The sequence below is a fragment of the Myotis brandtii genome, unplaced genomic scaffold (assembly GCF_000412655.1).
Source record: "Myotis brandtii unplaced genomic scaffold, ASM41265v1 scaffold463, whole genome shotgun sequence".
Lineage (NCBI taxonomy): Eukaryota > Metazoa > Chordata > Mammalia > Chiroptera > Vespertilionidae > Myotis > Myotis brandtii.
Genome location: NW_005367694.1, coordinates 25,701 through 41,116, shown reverse-complemented (window position 1 = coordinate 41,116; position 15,416 = coordinate 25,701). Strand labels below are relative to the sequence as shown.

The 15,416-nt window shown below is 50.1% G+C and overlaps 1 protein-coding gene across 4 annotated transcripts in view; it reads left to right on the top strand.

The window, feature by feature from the left end:
- The window catches only part of CAMKK2 (calcium/calmodulin-dependent protein kinase kinase 2, beta), a 43,666-nt gene that overhangs the window by 18,473 nt on the left and 9,777 nt on the right, over positions 1-15,416 (top strand). For 2 of the 4 annotated variants that reach the window (XM_005875423.2, XM_005875421.2), the window contains exons 4-15: positions 588-635; positions 1,339-1,392; positions 2,396-2,447; positions 4,725-4,858; positions 5,700-5,736; positions 8,983-9,004; positions 9,147-9,235; positions 10,393-10,592; positions 11,248-11,301; positions 13,450-13,523; positions 13,623-13,710; positions 14,865-14,993. In XM_005875423.2, coding sequence (XP_005875485.1) covers positions 588-635; positions 1,339-1,392; positions 2,396-2,447; positions 4,725-4,858; positions 5,700-5,736; positions 8,983-9,004; positions 9,147-9,235; positions 10,393-10,592; positions 11,248-11,301; positions 13,450-13,523; positions 13,623-13,710; positions 14,865-14,993 — 981 coding nt within the window. The remainder of the gene's footprint in view (positions 1-587; positions 636-1,338; positions 1,393-2,395; positions 2,448-4,724; positions 4,859-5,699; positions 5,737-8,982; positions 9,005-9,146; positions 9,236-10,392; positions 10,593-11,247; positions 11,302-13,449; positions 13,524-13,622; positions 13,711-14,864; positions 14,994-15,416) is intronic. The other 2 variants (XM_005875424.2, XM_005875422.2) reach the window with 1 other exon arrangement.

Below are 15,416 nucleotides of genomic sequence, written 5' to 3'. Positions count from 1 at the left end.
TCCCAAGGGCACGACTTGTATCATTTTACATTTCTATAGGACAACGTGGTCATGGATTACTTGTTTAATTTAAGCAAGTAATTTAAATTAATTTAAAGTGAACTTTTTATAAGTGGGTACAATCTTTTAAAGATGGCTATTAAGAGAGTCCAAACTTTGATTACGTATTTGCAATGTACAAGAGCTGCTGTTAGAAGTCGGGACACTGGTCACCCTGCGGAGGGGCCGGTGGCTGGGGATGCTTCTGGGGGGCTGGGAATGCCCTCTTTCTTTCTTTTCTTTAAAATTTTAAAAAATATGTTTTTGTTGATTTTAGAGAGAGAGAAAGGGAGAGGGAGAGAGAGATAGAAACACCCATGAGAGAGAAACATCGATTGGCTGCCTCCTGCCCTACTGGGGATGGAGTCCACAACCCGGGCATATGCCCTGACCTGGAATCGAACCAGCAACCTCTTGGTGCTTGGGTCAGTGTTCATTTCACTGAGCAACACCAGCTGGGCAATGGCCCTCTTTCTTGATGTTTGTGACAGGTTTATCTAGTTGCAAACTTACAGTTCATGTTCTGTGTGTTTCTGTTTACTTTCCAGGATTGTGTTCAGCTGAACCAGTACACACTGAAGGATGAAATTGGAAAGGTAAGTATCCTAGGAGCCAGGATGTCTCAGATACTGTGTGTGTGTGTGGGGGGGGGGGGGGGGGGGGGGGGCAGCCATCAGAGCTGGGAGTGCGAGAGGAGTCCTTGGAGGCAAGGGTGCGGGCCAGGTTTTGGGATCAGGGTCTTATTTGTTTTTATATCATAATACTAATGTGTTTCTGCAAAAGCACAGAAAGTGTCCAGAGAAATCCCCTATCACTACGGTGATAGTTATAGCATCCCCATATTAGTGTTGCTTTATTCTCCCCTAAGGTACTCTCACATCTGTTTTTGCTTTTGTTTCAGCCAATGGGCAGTATCGTTACAGGGGTCAAAAACTCACACGCCACTAGAAGGGGTCAATGGGGGAAAGAAGGGGGACATCAGTAATACTTTCAACAATAAAGATCGATTTTTAAAAAGCTCACATGTCAATAGAGAGCTAATATAAATGAGCAGAGCATCCTAGGTATGGCAGCCGGGAGTGGTGAGGTCTGTGGCAAACTAACATATGGCAATGATTATTGGCTTCATACGGTCAGATCGTCTGAGGCTGGGAATTTAGATTCTTATATCCAGTCTTTCTGTTTTGGCAACTAATTAAAACTTTCTAAAAACTATGGATCCAACAAAATGCAATTGCAGGGAAGATTTGGCAGATCATAATTTTTTATTGTGTGTCATGGTCATCTCCCTTTATCCAGGGCTCCTATGGCGTGGTCAAGTTGGCCTACAATGAAAATGACAACACCTACTATGTGAGTATTCACATCCTTCTCCACCCCCATCCTTGTCCAAAGACAAAGACCTCCTTTTCTTATTTATTTATTCATTTTTTGTTCATCTTCACAAGAGGATATTTTTCCATTGACTTTTTAGAGAGAGGAGAGAGAGAAACATCAATGTGAGAGAGACACATCGATTGGTTGCCTCCCACCCACGCCCTGACCAGGGCTGGAGATGGAACCTGCAATGGAGATACATGCCCTTGACCGGAATCGAACTTGGGAACCTTCAGTCTGTGGTCCAACGCTCTATCCACTGAGCCAAACAGGCTAAGACAAGACCTCCTTTTCAGCACTCAGCTTCCTGGAAGGTTTTCTTAGCTGTTGTGTCATTTTATTGTTAGGTCATGTCCATTTTGTGCATTAGGAAGGAAGTGGTATTTCTGTTTTACAGATGGGGACATAGGGAGGTGAAGGGATGGCTTAGGAAGAATGAATGAATGAATGAATGAATGAATGAATGAAAGCAGCAGACGTCTCATATCCTTACTCTGGGCTGCCATTTCTACATCCTCCATAGCCTTAAGAACCAGGAGGTAGTGAGCCAAACAGCCCTTGTAGCTGAGGCTTTGGAGTCAGTCCAATGTGGGTTCAAATCCTGCCTCTCTCGTGTGTCAACTGCGTGACCTTGAACAAGTGGCATAACTGCTAAACCTCACTTTTCCCACGTGTCAAACAGCCAGTCCTGCCCCATCACCCCAGCTCACTCACGTCTCGTTCAGTGGCGGCGAAGCCCACGGCTTGTGCCCTTTTAGCTGGGGAAGCTGACCTGGAGCCCTGGAAGCACCCTCAGGGCTGGAGGGACCCTGGGAGGCCAACCTCCACAGAACCTGCTGCTGCTTGACCCCCTCTGGTCACAACATTGTCCCCAAACAGCCAGGGAGCCAAGAGCTTGGGCAAGCCTACGCGAGGAGGGAACTCTCCCCGCCGCTCTCCTCTGCGCTTTAATCAGGACGCGGGGTCTTTTCTCCCACAGGCGATGAAGGTGCTATCCAAAAAGAAGCTGATCCGACAGGCCGGCTTTCCACGTGAGTTTGGGGGGCCTTTCTCTTAGGTGCAGGGGCTGGGGCAACACAGAGACGGTCCCAGTGAATGGTGTCCCCTACAGAGGGTGCACTGGGCAGACACCCCAAAGACAGCGCCTCCTACTGAGGTTTTGAAATTCATTTTCATTAATAAAAGGTATTTAACATAATGTAGGTTACAAAGTCAAAAAATCCATTAGAGGAAAAGTTTGTCATTTCCTCAAAAAGTTAAACATGGAGTTCCCATCTGAGCCAGCAGTTCCACTTCTAGGAATGAAAACACACGTTCCCACCAAAGCTTGTACGTGAATGTCCGTAGAAGCACTATTTGTAATAGCCAGAAAGTGGAAACAACCCAAATGTCTGTCAACAGATGAATGGGTAAACAAAAGGTGGTCTAGCCAATGAAATACTACTCAGCCTTCAAAAGAAGTGAGGCACGATTCATACGGTCACACAGATGACCTTGAAAACATGATGCCGAGTGAAAAAAGCCAGACACAAAAAGGTCACGTGGCGTGTGATTCTACTTCTGTGAAATGTCCAGAATAGGCAAATCCATAGAGAAAGCAGATTGCTGGTTTCCTGGGGTTGAGTGTAAGGGGATTTGGGGAAGACTGCTAATAGGTATGGGGTTGGGGAGGGGCATGAAAATGTTCTGGATTAGATGTTGGTGATGGTTGCACAACCTCACGAATGTACTAAAAACCATTGATTGACAGGTTTCAAAATGTTGAATTAAAAAAATTTAAGTACCATGAAGTATTGGAACTAGATCTACCAGAAAAGTACAGGAGGGCGTATAGTGGAGAACAGCGGTTCTTGCTGTACGCCTCCGCCTCCCTCAGGCAGCCCACTTCTCGCTCTTGGAGGAGCTGGTAATGGCGGCCTGTGGTCAGATGATAGACCCGCATGTGGGTGTATCAGGCTGCTCCCCGCCAGCATTGCTGGGCAGAATGTCAGCACAGGCCACAGAGAGAATGTAGATAAGAGAAAACACAAACCTCATCCTATCACAGGACCCTGGTTTATCCTGCTCCTCTGAACTCCAAGTCAGATAATATCTTATGCCATTACTTCTTGATTTATCCTTTTTTGTTGTTGTTAATCCTCACCTGGGGATATAGTTTCTATTGTTTTTTTTTAGAGAGAGTAGAAGGGAGGGAGTGGGGGGTGGGAGAGAGAGAGAGAGAGATTGGTTGGTTGCCTCCCGTGCACACCCTGACTGGCCCAAGGATAGAACCTTCAATCCAGGTACATGCCCTTGACGGGGAATTGAACCCAAGACCCTTTGGTGCACAGGCCGAAGCTCTAACCACTGAACCACCGGCCAGGGCCGATGTATCCGTTTTTGCCATCTACCTCTGACTTCCTCTGAAATCCTTTTCTAACCTCCCTTTCCCAACCAGCCAATGTAATGTTTAGCTCCTTTCTTGTTACCTACATTAGTCACTTCCCTCCTGTTCCAACAGGTGTAGCCAGTGCTTCCTGACTCCTTGCTTTGCAAGGGGAGTTTGTCAGTGCCCTCCCTCCCTTTCCCTTCGAACTCCCCTTCACGCCCCACTTCTGACACCTGTATCTCGCTTTCACTTTTCCAAACACGGTCACGTCCAGGTCTAGTCCTGTGACTCACGCTTCGATGCTGGCTTCCATAGGGTGTGCCACATTATGAGTTTTAACCTCTTTCCAGCATTGTGGCCTTTTGACTGTCAGTCACCACAGGGCCAGGCACTGAACTATGGCATCATCTTTTTTAATTTTCTTTCCTAAAAAATATGGAACGCTTCACGAATTTGCATGCCATCCTTGCACAGGGGCCATGCTAATCTTCTCTGTATCGTTCCAATTTTAGTATATGTGCTGCCAAAGCGAGCACGTGGCATCATCTTTTTTTTTTTTTTTTTTTTTTGTCTCATCGGCTCTTACATCTTTTCCTATTTCTGACTTCATTTGCTATCTCTGGTGTTTCAAGAGTTAAGGAGACGAGGGGTAATGTTTTTGAGTCCCAGAGAGAGGAGCAGGGATTGACTCACCCTGATACGTTGAGATTGCCAAGCCAGACCCCAGCCTTCTTTTCTCCATCCCTCCGTGGACTCCTGACTCTCTCTGGAGCCTGGGATGGGAAGGAGGGGATTCACAGAAGGCTGAGCAACAGGACCGTGGTTCCAGCCTTGCTGATTTTCAGCAGCAGAAGGAACAGATGAGGAGGAGGCCGTGTGAAGCCCCTGGTGGCATCAGTCACTCCAGTCCCGTCCCTAAGATGGTTTGTGTTTTCTCCAGGTCGCCCCCCGCCCCGAGGCACCCGGCCAGCCCCAGGGGGCTGCATCCAGCCCAGGGGCCCCATTGAGCAGGTGTACCAGGAAATTGCCATCCTCAAGAAGCTGGACCACCCCAACGTGGTGAAGCTGGTGGAGGTGAGGTGGGGGCAGGGGGAGACAGACACCTGGGAGGTCTGGCTCTGTTATTACCCAAATGCCACATTGGTATTTTCCAGGGAGAGCCACGGCACCTCTGACAGCTTATTGCAGGACTGAGTAGTAATTAGAAGAGAGGCATAATTTTACTTAAAAAAAAATACCTTTATTGATTTCAGAGAGGAAGGGAGAGGGAAATAGAGATAGAAACATCAATGATGAGAATCATTGATTGGCTGCCTCCTGTGCACCCCCTACTGGGGAATCAAGCCCACAACCCAGGCATGTGCCCTGACCAGGAATCCAACCGTGATCTCCTGGCTCATAGGTTGACACTCAACCATTGAGCCACATGGGCCAGACATAGTTTTACATTTTTGCAAATTTTTGTTGTAGTTAATGTCTGGCTTAAGAGAAGATGACTGGGTTCTGGTATCTGCTACTTTCAACCTGTTGTGATATCATGTGTCCTGCGGTTTCTGAAAAGGTGGAAATAGTGATCAGATGGAAGCAGAGGCCATGAGAGAAAGTGCTGTGGCCTGTCCAGGCTGGGAGGCATCATGTCCTTCTGGGGTTGGGGAGAAGGGGGACAGGATTTGAATTTTCACCTTGAGGACCCATTTAGTTGTCTCCCAGGAGACAGGTGGGGTTCTTATTCAACCTGAGACATTTCTCAGGGAGGAATTTGCCCCCTCCCTTTTGAAACCTTTCTGGGTGTTTTAGACCCTTGAGAGTTTGGACCCTTGTTGTGTTGGATGCTGCTTCCTCCCCATTCATATCTTTCTTCTCTCTTCCTCTCCCTGCTCCTGTCTCCGCCTGTTCCATGTGGCTGTGCCAACAGGTCCTGGATGACCCCAATGAGGACCATCTGTACATGGGTAAGACTTGAGCCCTTGCCTTCTGCCACCCTTGCTCAGGCAGCTGTGACTGCCAAAGCCGTGGCATACTCTTGAGGCAGCCCCTGCCCCTGCCATCTCCCTCCAAGGACAGCTTCTCCTTTCCCATTTCAGCTGGGCCCCACAGCGAGCCCCACAGAAAGCAGCGCCCCTGACTTGAAGCAAGAGGTGGCAGGGAGTTCTTGCTGGGACTTTATCTGCATGTCCTATTCGTTCACTTGCAAATATTTATTGAGCAACTACTATATGCTGGGTACTATTCTAGGCACTGAGGATGCCGTGATGAGGAGGAAAGATGAGGCCCTACTCTTAGGAAGCTGACATTCTAGTTGGGGATGACAGTCAACACCTAAATAAGCCAGATAATCAACTTCACACAGATGCTCTGAAGAAGGTTAAATAGGGTGACAGAGAGAAGGATGGAGGGCCCACTTCAGATAGGAGCTAACCAGTAAGCACCTGATTGTCAAGGGTACGGCCCTGTTACATCTGGGGAAGAGCATTCCAGGAAGAGGGAACAGCAGGCACAAAGGCTGGTGGGAGCTTTGTGTGTTTGAACAAAAACGTGGCCGCAGCAGAGTAAACCAGAGAGAATAGGTGGGGGTGAGGGTGAAGGGTATGGGAGACCATGGTGGGGCATTTGGAGCCTTGCGGGGAGGGGCACAGAGGGCCTGGGCCCTGCACGTGGAAATGGAAGGACTTGGGCGTGTCTTCAGAAGCCTCATTTTTAAAAAATGGTGAGGACCTTGGGCAGCTCTCAGTGTAAAGGCTGATGAAGGAAGCAGGCAGGACTAGTTCAAAACTGAACAGCAGGCTGTTGGGCCCCTGAGTAGGTGATTGACAGGTCACATGTCCAGTTAATGTTTGGCTTGGGTAGGCATTCATGAGAGTGGTGCCCATAGGGTTTTTCACTTAAAAAAAATTTTTTTTTTATTGATTTCAGAGACGAAGGTAGAGGGAGAGAGTGAGAGAGAAACATCAATGATGAGAGAGAATCATTGACCGGCTACCTCCTGCACACCCCACATTGGGGATCGAGCCTGCAACCTGGGCATCGAGCTCACAGCTGGGCGTGTGCCCTGACCAGGAATGGAACCCTGAGCTCCTGGTTCCTGGGTTGATACTCAACCATTGAGCCACACCAGCCGAGTGTTTTTCACTTGTTAAGGTGGTGGTGTGACAAGGAGCCAGGCTGACCTTTGGTATTTGATTCCAGTGGTTTTGGAAATCTTTCCAGGTTAACCCGTGAGGCCCGTAGGGAGGTATCAACAAGGGTCCTGCGGCTGCAGGCCAGATCCCAAAGGGTGGAAGACACGACCAGCCTTTCTAGAGGTTAGAAACGTCCCACCCACTGCTCAGCCGCAAGCGTGGTTCAACTGTGAGCGACTGAAAATAGACCTGTTTCAGCAGGCCAGCTTCCCCCACGCCAGCTGATTTATGGTGCTTGGGTGGGAGGGAGGGAGGCGCAGAAATTCATGAGGCAGTTCTTGAGAGTTGAGACTTATATAACCGAGGCAGGCAAGGCCAGAGCTGGGGGACCCGCGCTCCTGTCTGTGGCTTTACCTTCAGTGCTGCTGCCTAGGCTTTTAGCCACAGTCTGAAGCCAGGGCGGAGCTGCCCTACCTCTGTTTTGCTCAATGCTGGTTGATGAACTTAAAAGATAGGAAGGGGCCCTGGGGGAGGCAAGTTCCTTTTCTGGTTCGAACTTTTAAGCCTTGCTTTTGTCTGAGGCTTTGGCCCTTTCTCCTCGGCCACCTCAGCCCTTGGAGAGCTTTGAAAAACTTTTTGGTTTCTTCCATACATTGACTCCGATGTGGGTAGATGATTCTAGAACAACAGACAATTCCATCTCTACTTGATTTTGAAACTCATTATGCTATGTTTTCACTTCCTAATGTATAGCTTCGTATTCCCAGTTCTGTTTGTCCAAGCAGAACAAAATTAAAATAATTATACCACGTCACTCAGTAATTCCACTCCAGGGTATATACTCAAAAGAACTGAAAGTAGTTATCCATATAAATACTTGTACACGAATGTTCACAGCAGCATTATTCACACCAGCCAAAGAGCAGAAGCAACCCAAATGTCCATCAACTGATGAATGGATAAACACAATGTGATCTGTCCATACAATGGAATAGTATGCAGCCACGAAAAGTAACTGAGTATTGATAAATGCTACAACATGGATGAAAACATTGTGCTGAGTGACAAAGCCAGACGCAAAAAGTCACTGTTGTGGGATTCCCTATGTTGGAAATGTCCAGAATAGGCAAATCCGTAGAGACAATGCAGATTAGTAGTTGCCAGGGGCAGTTTCCATATACCCTGGGCTGGGAAGAAACTGACACGGTGTGAAGCCTGTGCGTGTCCTGTGTGAATGTGAGTTCAGAAGGGCTCTGTTAGGTAGCTCGAAGTCTTGGTTTGACTCGAGAGTCAGGAAGGGTCCGAGGGCCATCTGCCCAGAGTGTTGAGTTGGAGCAATATTACCAACTATTCTTGGTCTGTAACCTGACACAGCCCAGCAGCTTGGAGAACTGGGGAGGGGCTGTTGAAACCTGTTCATGCTAGTTTCTTTCTTGAATTGAAACGTTCCTAGGGTTTTTGAGACCCCTGGGGCTATTCTTTGGGCTTAAGTAAATCGACATTGGGATTTTGTCCCTTTAGACCAGTGGTTCTCAACCTTCCTAATGCCGTGACCCTTTAATACAGTTCCTCGTGTTGTGGTGACCCCCAATTTCATTGTTACAAATTGAATATAATTAAAGCATAGTGATTAATCACAAAACAATATGTAATTATATATGTGTTTTCTGATGGTCTTAGGCGACCACTGTGAAAGGGTCGTTCGACCCCCAAAGGGGTCGCGACCCACAGGTTGAGAACCGCTGCTTTAGACTGACACAGTTTAGCATCAGTCATATCCCTGGGACCCCGCCTGTCTCCTGTCTCCCTGCTTTGTTTTCTCTGGGTATCTGATGGGTAGACGTACAGCCAGGTTGGGGTCCTAGGACATCAGAAATCTCTGACCCTTAGCCTCCTGATGGGAACTTAGAAAAGGAGGACATAGAGCGGCTTGGTTTAGTGGGCTGTTTCTTGCTCCAATCCCACTGTTAGTTTCCGTGCTTCTTGGTGTTTTTAGGGGTGGTTGGGAGGAGAGGATGATGGCGAGGAAGATGGATTTCCAGTTCCAATGTAACCATTTCCCCCTTCTCTTCCCTGCAGTGTTTGAACTGGTCAACCAAGGGTGAGTGTCCCCAGCCCTGGCCGGGCTGCTGCCCAAAGCTTCTTGGGCTTGTGAAGCGGGGCGAGGTGATGCTGGGCTCTGCACTGAGAGAAAGCAAAGGCTGGTGTCGGTTCTGCTGCTCATGCGTGTGTCGACCTTTCAGGCCTGTGATGGAAGTGCCCACCCTCAAACCGCTCTCTGAAGACCAGGCCCGTTTCTACTTCCAGGATCTGATCAAAGGCATTGAGTACTGTAAGTGGGGCCTGTGAGAGGAGCCTCTCCCAGGGGTGGGCAGGAAATGGAGAGTTTCTAATTTTCCTCCTAGAGCTCAAGGAGGTGGGCGGGAAACAGAATTGTCTGAGATGCAGAGCCAGGGGAAGCTGCAGAGAACCCACCAGTGGCCATGCCGCTGGCAGCAGAAACTCTTTTCCTGCCACCCAGGAAAATTAGGAGCAATGGCAAGAGTGTCCTGGTAGGGGCTTTACTTCTATTGTCCCTTATGCTCAACAACCCTGAGAGGGGGATCCTGTTTATCTCCTGGGACCTTAGTTTTCTCATCTGTAAAATGGGAATAAAGTGTCTCTCATCAGGGCTGCCATCAGCCAGTGCACATCAGTAGTTCTGATTGGCCGGTGTTTTCTGATTCTGGTTGTTAAACATTTTGACTCTTACCCATGCCTGTCACATTAGGATTGTGTAAACGGGAAGTAGTTAACACAGGGCTAGGCCCCAGACTGGACATTCAACATCTGAAGCTGCTCCTCCTATTCCCATGTCATTGTCGTCATCATCATCATCATCCTCATCCTCACCCCCACCACAGAAATGCAGTTGGGTCTTCCAGACTATAGGATTGGCTCCCCTGTGGGCTAACGTCCCGGAAGGAGCAGTTAGCCAAGTCCCCAGTCTTGCTTCATGGTTCACACTTCAATTCGACCTGCTCTCGTCATTGCTGGTTTGGTGAGCAGGTTGAGTGTAGATTTGTGACAGTTGAGTTAATGAAAATATATTCATTCAAAGGAGACATATGTAATACTCTTTGTAATACTTTAAGCAATAAAACAAAATTTAAATAAAAAAGAAAAAAAGGAAATATATCCATTCAACTGTCACAAATCTTGATTCTTGAAGCTGGGAGCCAAGCTCCACAAAAACTCTCCATGCTCTGTCACTGGGCGACTTAGTTCCTAATTGCTATTGGCAGTTGGTGTTTCCCTTTTTGAGGACGGTGGAACGTCATTGGGGACCCCCTTTTCAGTGCTGTGAGAGGGGGAGGATAGGAGGGGATGGAGCTGTGGGAGAGCAGAGGGGTCCAGCCTGTCTCCATCTCTGGGCTGTGTGGGCCACGTGGAACTCCTCATGTGGTTTTCTTGCCCCCTCTCTCCCATCTGGTGTCTACCCGCTTTCAGTGCACTACCAGAAGATCATCCACCGGGACATCAAACCTTCCAACCTCTTGGTCGGAGAAGATGGGCACATTAAGATTGCGGACTTCGGCGTGAGCAACGAGTTCAAGGGCAGCGATGCGCTCCTCTCTAACACTGTGGGCACACCTGCCTTCATGGCACCCGAGTCTCTCTCCGAGACCCGGAAAATCTTCTCTGGGAAGGTAGGTTTGGACCTGCCGGAGATCCTGAGTTCTGCCTGTATTCGGGTCCTCTCAGTTATAAGTGGCAAGAAATCCAACTCATTGTGGCTGAAACAGTGAATCTGTTAAGTCACGTAGATGAGCAGGGTGCATTTGGCTTCGGGTGGTGGTTAGATACAGAGATTCAAATCGGGATCCATCTCTCCATCTTAGGTCTGTTTTCTTGAATTGGTTTCCCCCCCAGGTGGGTTAGCCACCAGCAGCTCCAGGCTACTTGCTATCCGTTTACCAACCTCAGTAGAAAGACTGTTGGTCTTCTGAAGAGCTCGAGCAAAAATCCTGGGATTGGCTCTGATTGGCCCAGCATGGGTCATGTGCCCATCCTTGACCCAGTCACTGGCTGTGGGAAGTGGTGCTCTCATTGGTCAGTCCTGGGTCATGTCCCATCCTTGATCTAGTCACCAGCTGGGGCAAGTGGTGCTCTCATTGGTCAGTCCTGGGTCATGTGACTACCCAGAGGCTGGGGGCAGGATCAACCCCACCTCACCTCCATGGACTGAGTCCTGGAGAGGTGGTTCCCCGGAGGAAAGCTGGAGGAGTTGAGGCTGGACAGGCAGAGTGGTAGGTGCCCCTCACCACCGTTGTCCCCTCACATGAAGCTCCTTTTTTCTTGCAGGCCTTGGATGTTTGGGCCATGGGTGTGACACTCTACTGCTTTGTGTTTGGCCAGGTAACAGGGTGGGGGTGTTCTGCCTCCTGAGTGTGGCTGGTTTTTATTTCCACAGTTAGATCTGAATATGAAAAAGGATTCCTTCCCAAATGTACATGATCTAGTATAGGATAGTCATATCTGTGAAAACATGAGCTTCTAAAACAGAAGGAATGGCAGAGGCTCTTAGAGGTTGTAAATAATTGATAGATTTAGGGCAAGGACAGCAAATGCTGTCCCCTCCCCACTCCAAAACCGAGACAGACATCACTGATCAGTGACTGCACTTTTTCTCCCAAGCCCAATACAGCTTTGATGTTCTCAACTGTGTTCCTAGAAGCTGTTTGTTGTAGGCATAGAATTGGAGTGGAAGTTAAAATCCATTTGGCATTTTTAATTTAGGGAATACTGTTTTTTCTTTTCTTTCTTTTTTTATTTTGCTCTCTTTTTTTATAGTATTGATATTTAGGGACTTCTATTTTTAAAAAATACGTTTTTATTGATTTTTAGAGGGAAAGGAAGGGAGAGGGGGAGAGAGAAACATCAATGTGAGAGAGGCACATCAACCAGCTGCCTCCTGACACACCCTGATCAGTGATCAGGCCTGCATCCTGAGCACATGCCTTGACTGGGAATTGAACTGGCAACCAGATTGGCAACCTTTTGGTGCACAGGACAACGCCCAATCAACTGAGCCACACCAGCCAGGGCTAGGGGCTTCTATTTTTAACTCTGAAGGTCGGATTGATTGTGTGAGCCGTAAAAGCATGGATTTTCCCGCTTCGTGAGTTTGTGCTCCTGTTGAGGAAAACTTAAGAAACTGGCCCTGTGAGGACATAAAGGGGTTTGTAATCTCCTTCCCTTACCCCAACATTTGATCAGAAAGTTTCAGTCACATAGCAAAGTTGAAAGAATTGTACAGTAAACACCCATGCAGCCGCACCTGGATTCTACCATAAAGAATCTTGCTACTGTACCACCTGTCTGTCCATCCTCAGTCTGTCTTATTTTTTTACATATTTCAGAGTTACCAACATCTCTGCACTTGTAAATGTTTCAGGGTGCAATCCTTAGGTAGAGCTCACTGTTTATTAGTGCTCCTCCCCGCACCCCCCCCTTTTTTTTTTTGGTAAAATTGACATACAGTGAGATGTACACATCTTAAGTGCACTATTGAATGAGCTTGTCAAATACACACCTGTGTCATCCAAACTGCTCTCTCAGGTTAGTGCTCTTAATGGACTCATTTTCCTTGGACAGGAGTGGACCAGGTCACTCTCTGAGACTTTTCCCAGCCTTCTAGGCACTCACATAAGGGTTGCTTTTTCCCGGGCTCCTTCCGGGTCAGCCCTCCCTCCGCTGGGTGAGAGCGTGGATTTGTCCCCCGGCAGGTGGTGCACGAACAGGCTGCGGGATCAGCCCAGCCGAGGCCTGAATCCCAGCTTTGTCCTTGCCAGGCAGGACATGGCACCTCGCTGAGTTTCTATTTTTCTCTCCCGTCAAATGAGAATAATACATACTATTCCTTATGGCTACTGAGAGGATCGACAGAAATCATCCAAGTACTCACTCATTCAACACGTGTTTATTGAGCTACTCTGAGCCAGGGATGTTCCTGGGCAGTGGGGAGACAGCAGTGAGCAAGACAGGCGAACACGCCAGGCCTCTTGGAGCTGATGTTCCAGCGCAGGAGTTCGACAACAAACACACACACACGTAATAAAACGCCAGGGAGAGGCGCGATGACGCGAAGGCCAGGGGTGGGTGCGGCCTGTCTGCCTCAGACAGGAGCTCAGGAAGGCCTCCCTGAGAAGGTGCACTTGGATTCGACACCAGAATGATGGGAGAAAACAAGCCAGGCCAGTGTTGGTGGGGAGAACATTCCAGGCAGAGGGAACAGCCAATGAAACGTTGGTCTTGAGAAACTTCAGTACAAAGCCCTTGCCAATCCCTGCTGTTACTGTGACGACTTCTGAATTGTTCTTGGAATTATTGTTGTTCACCTAGTAGGTGGGTGAAGAAGGGTGTGTGGGGAACTGTCCTTTCCTAGATCAGGCCTCTGGGCTACTTATTTCTCGGTTGTGACCCATGTGGAGTGGCCAGCACAGGGCGGCCTTTACAAGGACAGGCGTGCCAGCCATTGACGGCCGCTCCGACCTCTCTTCGCAGTGCCCGTTCATGGACGAGCGGATCATGTGTTTACACAGTAAGATCAAGAGTCAGGCCCTGGAATTTCCAGACCAGTGAGTATCGCCCGGCTGTCCTGAGTCGCCTCCTGCTCGGAGCCCTGAGTGGTCCTGCGTATCTGACTCTCAAGCTTCTGACGTGTCTCTCGCCCGCAGGCCCGACATAGCCGAGGACTTGAAGGACCTCATCACCCGCATGTTGGATAAGAATCCCGAGTCGAGGATCATGGTGCCAGAGATCAAGGTACTGGGGGCCACTGCTGCCCTGTGGAGTGCGTGCCAGCGGCTTGGCCTGCGTCGTCCGCTGCTTGGAATTGTTTGGCTCGACCCCGCCTTGGCCAGGCCCCTCGCCCCACATCCACAGCATCATGCCCTCCTTGGCACCGCTGCCCTCCCCTGCGCAGGAGGCGGGGGCAGGAGGAGGATCTGGGGCTTGTGTTGCTGTGATTGTGTAAGTGGGATCTGCTGCCAGCTGAGCAGCTAGCACTCTGATTGGCTTCGGCTGATGGCATCCACCCTCCCCGGACCCGACCGACCGGGGCCTCTTTGTGCTGCACACCCTCGCTGCCAAAGGCCTGGGCCCTTGCCTTGACCTTGCCCATCCTTCTGTGAGAAATTGTAGTGAGGGTGGGAGGAAGTTAGTGAACAGTTTGACCCCACTCTCCACCCTGGCCTGCTGAATTCCACCCAGTTCCAGAAAGCACTGTTAGGGGACACCCCCCCCCCCCCCCCACCCCCCCCCCCCCCCGCCCACCACACCCACACACACACTTACACCCAAAACCCCAGCCAATGCCACACACACACACATCTGGCTCGTTAGGAAATCTACAAATTTGCTTGGGGAACCCCTACCCACCTAGCTAACTAGCATTTGAAGAGGGGGAAGCCCCAAAAGTTACCGATGAGGGCTTAGACCCTAGGGGTGTGTAGTGGGGGGCCAGACCCCTGCCTGGGTCCTCTCCGTATTGTGCCCTTCCAGCTGGTCTGTGGTCATTGTGCCTCCGCGAGCCTCTGTTTGCCCTTCTGTAAAATGGGGAGGATGCTGCCTGCTCTGAGCTGAGCTTTCCAGGCATCAGGAAGAGATGCTGAGGAGTGATGGGTGCTCCTCGGGCAACTGCAGGTGGCAGATGCCAAATTGTAGTCACTTCTGCCAAGACCTGGGGCCAGATGGAGAATCCGGTCCATGCACATCCCACCTCGTAGCTCCCTCCCATTCTCTGTCCCTCGTCTCTTCCACGTTTCCCACCATCTTGCTCCCTGCACCCTCTGCTTGGCTTATCTGCTTTCTTGCATGTCTGGCCTCCGGCCACTGCCTCTCCCCTCGTGCATCCCTTCCCTGGCTCCGCTGTCCTGCCTCGGGGAGCCAGCCCTCACCCCTGCTGTCATTCGTTGAAGCTGCACCCCTGGGTCACGAGGCATGGGGCGGAGCCGTTGCCATCGGAGGACGAGAACTGCACGCTGGTCGAGGTGACCGAAGAGGAGGTCGAGAATTCAGTCAAACACATTCCCAGCCTGGCGACCGTGGTAAGGCGGACGAACCACTGACCGAGAGCAGGGACAGAGCCACTGGGGCTGGAGGTGGACCCTGCCAAGACCAGCTGAGACGCAGGCAGGCGTCTGAGGAGCAGACGCTGGGCCTGAAGGTCAGGGGGTGGCTGGCTCTGCCCCAGACCCACTGCCACCAGCCTCTGGGCCTTGGGCGCACATCAGGCCAGGTGCCCGTATCTTCTGGCCTCGGTTCTATCTGCAGCCAGGTCCCTGTGTACCGTAAAGGGGTAGCCCCTCTCCCAGGATCCCACTGCCCCTCCCGGAATGCCTGCTTTCAGAGCATGGCGGGAACAGGAGAAGAAGGACCAGGGCGGGTGCCAGGGATGGAGCTGGAGCCGAGGTCTATGAGCCGGGATTCTCACCCGGTGCATCTCCAGTCTCCAGAGCGAACGGCTTAGC